We start from the raw sequence: 11,184 nt of genomic DNA, 5'->3' as shown, positions 1-11,184 counted from the left end.
GTGACAGCACCGTTCCACAATATCAGGAAGGAAATAATAGCATATGGTACTATTTTGACATAATACAGTAACAATGAAGAGTGTAAGACGAAAAAGGCAGACTCACTTTCCCAGAACGTTTCTTCCTAAATTTCTTTCCTCCGCGTTCCATTGTGGATCATGTATGTAGGTCTTGTTCAGAGAATTATAATTGTGAATAATTATAATTTATCAACTAGATTGAAAACAACATAATATAGTAACTGACAGATTGAAATGAAGTTAGGTGCTGCCCTAAAGCGAGGTCTACCACCATATGCATTCTCGTACAGTCTCATATTCCTCCAGGGCCTGAAGTACCGGTAGTTACCATCAAATTGCGAGGACTAATCAAAATATTTCAGAAGAAGTTTTACCCTACTGCCCTAACAGAGACCTCGCTCTATAGAACCAGCCTGAGTAAGATTTCATACTATATTGTAATAGACCTTACCTTACCCAATTGCTGAATCGTTACATTTATAATTTTTTAGAAAAGCAAACTTATTCAGAATATCCAAATAATTTCAGTCAGAACTGGAGGAATAACGGAATAAAACAAATAATTTAGCTCAGATGCTTGACCTAGAACAGCAATTCTCAAACTCGATAATAAAAAAATTGTGTAATGGATTTACTTTGTGCATCGACTTGCATAACTGGCTTATCAAATTTTTAAGGCTTCTAGTTTTAAGACGAAAATCCATTGAGAATGGTGGTTTCTAAAAAATTTACAGTATCCATGTACGACAATTGAGATGGACAATTATTGAATCATTAGGTAATTGGGTTGAAATATTAAATCTGTTTGAAATATGTTATATTACATCTACATTGTTCATAAAATTGAAGAATAAACGAAAAAAGAATCAATGTTTGGTTGCCATAATAAAACCAAATCTAAACATGTTCTTCTTTTCACCTAGTGTATTGTGATGCTGCTTTTATTGGCAGTTTCGAAAAATAGCCCATTCAATAACAAAAAAATTTTGAAAAAAATCTGAGGGCTTATAGTGTTTTTTGTTATTTTTAACTCTCCGCAACTTCAAAACTTATCCCAAGTTAAATAGAAGTAGTAAGAACGTTGAACCTCAGTGTCTAGTCTGTCACAAAAGAGTATAATTCTAAGCGACATTACACAAACAAAGATGAGAAAATACCACGTTATTTCTCGGGAAGCAAAGTTAAAATACCTAAAGGCTTTATATAGTTTCCGTTAAAAACTGATTAAAACAATAAACTCTCATTCTTAAATATCAGAATGAGACCAGGAGAAAGTGGGGGGCACAAAAAAATTTTTTTTGTTGTTTTATACTCTCCGCAACTTACAAGTTTCATAGATTGATGGCAAGGTAAAAAAACGGTACAGTAATTGCTGATTTAGGCTAGTTACCATAGTAAATTCAGTTGAAATACAAAACTCATCTGAGATAGGCTAGCCTATGTCTGTACAGTATGTCATGTCGAGGGTACCTTGATATACGGTACCGTACCGTACCGGTCACGTCAAGATGTGCCACTATTGTTCTGTTGTAATAATATCCCATCTATATAAGTTCAACTATCAACCAGTGTTATATCATATCTCTGCTCTTATTGGAGGATTTTGAAATTATGTTTAAAATTTGTACTAATCTCCCAGAGACAACTCTGCTACCAAGAGGACTTCAGGGCTGCCACTTTTGCCTGACTAAAAACATCTAGATTAACCTCGAAAAACATCCAGATTGAAAAATAAAACATCTAGATATGAAGTCATTGAATTTAATGAAAAGTAACCATAATACAGTAATATTAGATGTCGAAGAAGCTAACATCACCTAGAATTCAATTCCCACCCGTAGAACTTACGAAAGACCTTGTTCTTATCATCCGAATGGGCAAACCATTCCTTAAGCCAATCTTTTCTAAATTTTTGCTGGTAGTGTATATACACTTTGGCATTTTGAAAAGTTGACTTTTAAAGAGAGACACATTCAATAGCACTTATAGCAGTGTTTCTCTACCTTTTTGTCTTTGCGGACCCTTTTGGTGCTCTCAAAGCGGTCGCGGACCCCTCGAAAGTTTTTTATTTGAAATTTAGTTTATAGCTTAAACAGCAACCTAATGTTCCATACAGATTTAACCAAGTAAAAAATAACACCAAACTCCAGAGAGCGGTCTTACTACTTACTGAATACAGCGCGAAACACCGCAAAACAGTGCGAAACAGTGAAAACAGCGCAAAACAGAGGGAAACAGCATGAAAGAGCGCAAAACAGAGGGAAACAGTATGAAGCAGAAAAAAATTTTGCAATGAGTTCGGGGCACCTTGTTTTGAGTTGGAGTACCTCGGCAGCAAATTAAAAACACAAACCAACGTATGTAGCCAGTAATGCTGTAATGGCAGGTCTGCCCCTGCTGGTGACACATTTTGGGTACCATAATTTAAAACATTTTCCATATGGATATGGTTGGCTTTAGGGTCAGGGGTTAGGTAAAAATGGACCTCCAGAAGTATGTGCACCAAGATGGCGCACAACCTGAAAATAGTATGTGTGTGTGTAGCGGATTCAGGTTGTGCGACATATTGCTGCACATACTCCTGGAGCACCAAAAAGGTAGATAAAATTTCGCATGATGACCTATAATCCGGTACAAAACCTTGTAAATATACCGGAAATAGCGCCATAAAACCATGGCGAGAGGCGCCGTGGTTCTTTCGTGGCAGGAGGTGGTAATGACTGCGTCTCCTGTTTTGCGCTGTTTCCCTCTGTTTTGCGCTGGTTTCCTTCTGTTTCGCGCTGTTTTGCGCTATTTTGCACTGTTTCGTGCGGTTTTGCGCTGTATTCAGTAAGTAGTAAGACCCTCAAACCAGACCCAGTGGACATTTCCATTTATTTTGTCAAATCGAATACACTCAATGGGATTTCTGCTGTTGTATATCAGAAGCAAGTCTTGAAATGCGTGGTCGTGTTTTTGATAACGATAGACGCATCACGCATAGACGTTTAGTTGGAGACGAGCCTTGGATTTGATATGAACAAGAGCAGAAAATCCACTTTCACAAACACAAGTGGAGGCAAATGGAACAATAACACGTAATCGTCTTCGACGTTTGGTTGGTGACGAGCCTTGAATTTGATATGAACGAGAGCAAAAAATTCGCTTTCACAAAGGTAAGGGGAGGCGAATGGAACAATACTGCAATAACACGTAATGCTTCCATCGATACTTATGGGTAGGACGGCAAAATGGCGCACCAAAACGGAGAAAGTGATCACTGTAGCTGCGTTCTCGTATTTATCATTGTGCTGTCATAACTTGTATTTGTCACAATAGGTTCACGGGAGATGAATCAAAATAGTTTTTGTAGGCTATTGTCACATTGTCATAGGCAGCAAATGTTCGAGCGTATTACAAAAAAACGATATTAAACTGCAAATAATTTCCTAAAATCACAATTTAATCGGGGACCACCTGGAAATGCTTGGCGGACCCCCGGTTGAGAACCACCGACTTATAGACTTAAATAACTTAATAATTTTGAAAACCCCTTGCTGCCTTGGCAACAATATCATCGGACCAACGTCGTCCTTTCTACTTAACGTTAATTAAAACGTCACATGTTTTAAACATGTTTAATTCGTTATTCAAATATTTTAAGTACATATGGCTGTATGGTACCCGTGGACGAATACAATATGAATAAGTTTTATCGTAAATAAAAACCGGTACCGGTACTGTTTTATCAATCTTACATCAATACTTCTAAATAATGAAATAATATTCATTCACCTATTACAGTATTACACACATCTCTTTATTTATTTCCCACTAAATAATATTTAGAACCTTGAAAAATATATATATCTAGATTTTATAGCTAACATACATGCTCCAAATTTTACATCTAGATCTTGAAAAAAACATCTAGATCTAGATATAAAACATCTAGAGTGGCAGCCCTGTGACGACTGATGAGTTGTCCCCGACCTTTGACCCAGAAAAATTCTTTACATTTTACTTGCAAAATGTCTGATGCTTTTACAAGACTGTTTTTGCGAGTTAGCGCATACAATTTGATTTGTATGTTTCAAGTTATCATTTTTATTTGAAATTTTCAACCACCTGCCGTTCAAAAGTAGGTACTGGGAGAATATTTCAACATAGTCTATCGCCGCTTCGGGACTAATTTTTGATTACGGCATCTAAACTAAAATTTCTTCAGAAAACGAAATGATTGTTCAATTAATCACTTTATACCTAAATTTTGGGAATACGACTAAAAACTGACAAACATTCAGAAAAACCACGAGAACGAGCTAATGCTCAGCTGCCAAAGCCATGCTCATTCATATTAAAAGCGTTCTAAAAACGTAATTTCCTTACAAATTAAGTTAGATATTGAATCTCGGGTGTCGCTGCTCGATAACCATTCCTGGTTCCCCGCGAATTTTCTTTCCCAGTAAAAATGTGTTTTCAGTTTTGTATTTTGTTAAATAGGTATGTTATTTTTACTGAATGGGAAAAAATAAACTTGACTATGACTATGTGAAAAAAGTGTCTGAGTGGCTAGAGGTATTATATAGAGATTTAGTGTTTTGCCAACAAGCATTGCAACAATATATATAAACAAAATCATCCAATATAATAACAAAAATAAAAAATTTCCATCGGTGCGTCATTATAAGCATTAAGCAACCAATTGATTAGATCAAGTTACGGAAATAAACAAGAAAGTAGATAAATGCTCGAGGAAAACCATTCATTCTTTCTTGGTCGCTATTTTTCAACGCGTGAACTGACCAATTTAGAGTAGATTTGGGCAATAACCGAACCAAAAATATTAAATAGTCATTGTTACACTGGATGGCCCAATATACACGAAATTCACCCGTTGCTGAATTATCCGAACTGAATCATCTCAAACTGTAGGAATATTTTACAGATTTGAGGAATATTTTGAACTTTGAAACACTCAAAATAGTTTATTTCACTCGCGATTACAATATTGCATATTTAGTTGGGGTTATAATAAGTCTTTATTGCAGCCAAGGGAATGCTTTGAGAGGACCTTCGTGCAACAGACCAGCACGTTGTAGAGAAGAGTTCGCTGCTTAGTTTATTGATTTATTCAATAATAATACGAACATTACATTCTTACTTGACCTTTAATTTATTTACGCTCATGTATCTCATGTATAAAAACATCTATAATTTGTTTATCCCCGAATTATTTTTGATACAAGCCAATACAAGTTTTGTAAAATAAAATATTGAGGTGTATGCTTTTCGAAAAAAAAACGTTTAATCAATCTCCAGATGTATCGACATTTTATTATATTACAGCTTTGTGAAATGCATACATTTGAAATCGCGATATTCATGCTTCGTCATGAAAATGGTCTCTTCGGTCGGTCTTGGACACTGAACCGCATAGAAAAAAGTCAATCACTGTTAATTATTTCCGCTATTGACTTATTTTATAATAGTGTTGACTTTTTTATGGCAATAAATCATTCTCTGGCACAAAAACATGCTGAATGGTATTATTTTAAACATGAATTACATTCCATCGTGGTCATTTATTTCAGTTTCGAGCAATCACGTTCCTGTATTCTTAAATCAGATTATATTAACAGGTAAGGCGTAAGCCTATCGGTAATTTTTATAGAACGGTGGGCATTTGCTTCGTAAAAAGCAAGGTTTACGAGACGTAACTGTGTCTCTCATTCCGTATGTGTGATTCATGAAAGATCTTACAAACAGTTAGTCGCGTAGTCAGATACATTCTCTCGAACTCGCACGCAAGGTCGTTGTTGAACAAAACCCCTGTCAGATCACTCACTCGTATTACTTGCAATCGCCAGCCTTCCAAGCAGATTTTGTAACGACCTCGCCCACCTGCATGACTTTTTGGAATCTGTGTTTTTTAAATTTAGCAGGCATCAAAACAGCAGTCTGTGCATCCGTGAAATGCATATTAGAGTTACATATTAGTGTGCACTACCCGTGTAACAGACAACAGAGTGTGTAAATTGTCAAAACATACAACAACTGCTGACCGCAACATCAACAACAAATTAAACTAGGAACAAAATACAAACATACCTGATTTAGGGCTAGCTCAGGTGTTTTGTCAACAGATTGTAATAACAGTTACTGTTTTTGACCTTGAAGTTTTTGTAATTATTAATGATCTGCCAGAACTTTTTGAAAACATATGATACTCTTACATAGGAGTAAGTGTGAAACTCTCAGCAACAAAGTGATAAATGTTATTACTTGCCATTTGGTTTCAAGTTTCTTAATTTTATTTTATGAAATTACAGTCATGATTATAATTGGGTGTCTCAGAAAAGGCCAAGTTAAAGCCAACAAGCCAACAGTCAAGTTAAATGCTATTTTGTTGACACGCCGTCAGATTTGCAAAATCCGTGCAGAAATGGCTTTAAACAAACCAAAACTATAAAAACTGTATTCTTCTGGAATAGGTAATTATCCACTAATTTGAGAAGTAGCAGACACTTTTGTTCCCAGTCGAAACACTCACATTGGCATGAATATTAATGCACTAAAAGTTGCAATATCTGGCTAAGAGATAATGACATATCCTAGAATGTTATGTTTCATATATATAATACAGAAATTTTTGTTAGAAACGGACATTTTTACATACTCGGAACCAATTCTCTGTAGTATGAAAGATCGAACGTGAGGCTCGGATTATACATATGATTTAGTGTCTAATGCTATTGAGACGGATTTTCTGAAATAATCGCAGTCAGACAAAAGATGAAAATATTTGTAATTTGTTGTTTTGTATTTAGTTTTGTGGGACAACTTCCGGAATACAAGAGAGTGTATGAGCAATTCTGCGACCTTCGAAAGCTCACGAAAAGTGTAATGCGGCCTGCATCGACAAAACTTTAAGCACCCCTGATCGTTCTTTAGACAGTTCATTTTTCTCAAAAAATAGAATTTTAGGCTAGCGCTAGGTATTTCGTATCCCAGATGAATCAAGATTCAAGATTAAATTGTTATATCACAATCCTTTATTAAATCAATCACATTCAAAATTTACACGAACTGTATTTCGTCCAAAAACACTTCTCATCAATTTTTTAAATTAATATCGTCGATTGTAGGAATTTAGCTTTAACCAACGCATCATGTTGTTTAGGTAGTCGTCACTTGGAGCAAAGAATCCGTCTCTTTTCTCTACTTCTCCATCTGACTGTAGCTCGGCTAATTCTTCTAAAAGCGCGCGGGAAACTTCTTTTTCTTCGTCACGTTTCATTGCAGTTCTAGGATTGAATGGTCCTGGGTTGCCATAACCTAAAAAAAAAAAAACTCTTTTAATTAAAATTACAACCATTTTTAATAGAAACCATCAGCCTCAACACAAAAATACACGCGGAGGGACTCAAAATAAGCATGGATATCAGTCATGATTCAAAACTCATACCCCAGAGTAGATAGTTCCTTAGGCGACAGAAAAAGGGAAAAAATATATTCGAAGTGCTATTAATACTATTTCTAATACTAATCCCGGCCAACAGTTTATTTGCAAATAAGGTTCATTCTAATAATTCTTTTATTCAACAAAAAATAAAAAACGAGAATTTATTGACACGATTTCAAACTAGCGTCAGAATTTACGTCGGAGCATCAAAAACCAACAAATTTTGCACTCACCACATAGCTGTCGCCACATCGGAGAAGGCAATGTGTTGTAAATATCGGAACAAAATGTCGGAAACGATCTTGCGTCGACGTCTTCGCTGAAGAAACTTGTTGCTAACAAAACTACAAAAATAAAGCCATTTAGGTCACGATTTCTAAACTCCGGGCCTATGAAAAAATATAAGCCAGAAGCCGATTTCTATAATTTTTAAGTTAATTGACCGTTTTCTATCTAATAAATTGTAAAATCTATTAACGTAATAAGCATACTCACCAAACAGTAATGTACAGCACAGAGTCATTTTCTTTCTAGACGATATAATGCACTTGCAAAAATATGAGTGATTATAGGTATTCCAAAAACTATTATTTCTGCAATTTTCAAATTTGAATTATTTATCACCCATTACAATTTAAAAATAAAAAAAAACTTATGAGGTTAAACATGTAACGTGGACGCCAATATTACCCCATACATAATACATTTTCTAATATTGTGACTTGTCGCCTACGATTTTGTGCACTTTACTCTCAATTGTTTTCAGATTTAATCCAACACCTAACTACCTAGTACTTGCGTTTTAACCCCAACAGTAAACTGTTTTGCATGATTTGTGTAACCACGATATATGACCCTGAAAGTAATTACGGTATGTAAAAAAGTAAGTTCGACATAACATAGGGAAATGAAAAAGTATGAAAGACATTTTAATTTCATACTCCTGGTCGAATACGATTAATTCACAACAAAACATAATCCTAAATATTCAAAGAAACAAGTTAATTGTGTAGAAAAGTGAAAAATAAGGCGATAAATTAGCAAGAAAATATGGTAGATTTCGGTGAATTGAAAAAAAATTGAACGATTTTACGACTTGACTGCTTCAATATCATGTAAACGTTGGTGATTATTTACATAAAATTTACATAAAATAGATGGAAGCGGAAAAATGAAAACCTATCTTGTAGTTCGAGAGACTAGTCAGGGTTATCCACAAGGGGGCTGCAAAATGCTAAATTGTCTCAAAACATCATCAAATAAAATAACAAGTGAGCGATGCTCAAATATATGGACACGATGATCAACGCGAAGAAGTAGTCTATCTTATGTTTTACAGTACCTTACCCAGTTTACTGGACGGTAAGGTAAAAAAAATTCCGACTTTCGCATAACACGAGAGAGGTCGCAGATCCGCTACAAACAAATCAACAAATACAAATAAATCCAGCGAAAAACACAATTATTTAACCACTGATCATTTCAAAGCAATTGGTCCAATAGTTAACGAGAAAAGCTATTTTTCCATATCAACAAGAAGAAAAATACCAAAAAGAACAAGAAGAACAACAACATGATAACAAAATATCCGCTTGTACATTTCGTGTCCAATAACCCAGTAATTGAAGGTCTGTCTGCATTTTCTCTCGACAACTACTGAAACCCATCTCACGTTTGAGTTGATAATGTTTAGTTAAGTAATTCTAATATGCCATCTTCGAATCAAATAAACTCGAAAATTTCTAACCTGCAAGTTGGAATTTTGTGTTAATAATTTTAAATTTCAGAATAACAGAAAGATGATCAAAAATGCTCTAAAAATAATTTTGCGACAACAATGCATAAACTTTCTGAGATAGATCATCTACAAATCATTTTTATACTTGAAACTAAAATTCGAAGACTGAATGGATCTTTTCAAGATGGTAACACCATTTGATTTAAATAAGACTGATGAAAAGCTATTTTCATCTGCGCATGAAACACTATATTTTTCCATTAACTCAGATCTATCGTCACATTCTCTCACTTGACTATACAGAAGTAGCTTATACTGTGACTGCTCAGGGTTTAGAGATGTGTCGGGGTTAAATATTCCGACTTGGGAAACGATTTAAAAAAAGAAAAATGTTCTCGAAAAACGTTGACGTGGCGGTTTTTTATCGATGCGATTTGAAATCAACACATGTACCATTTATAGCAAACCCGGCGAATCCTTTTGAATTTAATCCCGATAAATTGCGCCATACTGGTAATGGCTAGCTTAACGAAAACTCTCATTCAAAACAACGCCATGTTTGATGATCAATTCACTGTAAAATCTTACCTTCTTTACTGAGCTTACAATATATTATCTCTTGACTAATAGGACAAAAATCGATGCCCGATCTCCTAGTCTAAAATGGATTATAGGACGGTTGTCGGCTTATATCTTCTACCAAATAATAATTCACATTTACGGCCTAGAGATTAGTACGCCCTACAAATCAAACTAACTTCCAGGTGAGTACCGAACTAACTACCACTTTTTCACGACTGATTTGTTGTAATATTGCACGTGTATATACAGCATATTATTTTCGATAGAATTCGCAACGACATCTCAAACAAAGCTATGATATTGCTTAACCAGGCATACAGCACTGACGCTGCAAGACCATTCAAAAGGAACGTGTATAATAAAAGTGCTAATTTAAACCCAAAATGAAATATTCTAGGCATTTAAGACTCCTCAAAAAGACATTTTTTAAATTGACTTATGTGCGCATCACATCTAAGTCTTGTAAATTTTAGATGATAAAGGGTATTCGCACAAGTTTAATAGATTTCTAATTGGAAGACTTGGTCAAAAGATTGGGGGTACGAAATTTCCACACAAATCCCCAATAATAGTTACTGTCAGGGGATAATATCTGCATTGTAAATTGGCATGTTGTAAAGTTGGGTTGTTTTCTTCAAATATTCATTTTTCTTTAAGAAAAAATCCTTCAGTCTGCGCAATTTCATCCTTTTACTCGCAGTCGTACGTAGACGTACTTACTGAAATATATAAATGCATTTCTGGCAAATTTAACCTAATTTAAAGTTGGATATCGACATTTTGTGTCTACCCTGTCGGAGATTACCGGTTCATTTGCTGCTTAATCCTACATTTTGATCGAAAACAGAGAAGCATTTTTTGGAAAAGACCTTTTTTTGTCACTTGCTCTGGTATTTTTCTTTTTTCAAAAATGTATCTGAATCGAGTAAATAAATTTGAACAATGATAAATAGAATGACTGGCGTTTTGAAATATTATTATATAACCCAGGTCATTTGGAACATATTCTACAGAGGGCACGAAATTTATGCAAAACGTCCTAGATTACTCAAACTTTTGTGACAAATTATACTTAAGCAGAAGTTTAAATGTTATTTAAATTTTCTTTATTTTTGTAGTAGTAATTAAGAAATTTTATGGATTCTGTTTTTTGTTGTCACCTTATACTTGCATGTTGCATCTATATTCCCTGTAATGAAAAACAAATAAATAATGAGATGTCATATTACTAAATCATGACCCCCTGATATCGTCCCGTATTTGATAAAAATGTTGGACCCATTGCCGCCCTTACAATAATTGAAATTCGGAGTTCGTGGTTACTTCTATAGCGAATCAATTGCAACTTCAGGATATTGGCCACGAAGTAGGCTTCTAGGTCGTTTCGGAAAATTAGTTT

The 11,184-nt window shown here is 34.8% G+C and overlaps 1 protein-coding gene across 1 annotated transcript; it reads right to left on the bottom strand.

Annotated features, from left to right (window-relative positions):
- Nucleotides 1-7,038: 7,038 nt before the first annotated feature.
- Nucleotides 7,039-8,102, bottom strand: LOC120346361 (uncharacterized). The gene is made up of 3 exons (XM_039416074.2): nt 7,961-8,102; nt 7,699-7,809; nt 7,039-7,338 (listed from the first exon to the last, which is right to left on the bottom strand). Exons 1-3 carry the CDS (start codon nt 7,986-7,988, stop codon nt 7,130-7,132), a joined length of 348 nt encoding a protein of 115 aa, XP_039272008.2. The 5' UTR covers nt 7,989-8,102; the 3' UTR covers nt 7,039-7,129.
- Nucleotides 8,103-11,184: the final 3,082 nt, after the last annotated feature.

Source organism: Styela clava, chromosome 8, assembly GCF_964204865.1.
Source record: "Styela clava chromosome 8, kaStyClav1.hap1.2, whole genome shotgun sequence".
NCBI lineage: Eukaryota > Metazoa > Chordata > Ascidiacea > Stolidobranchia > Styelidae > Styela > Styela clava.
The sequence above is the reverse complement of the archived record's forward strand: the minus strand, read 5'-3'. Positions and strand labels throughout refer to the sequence as shown.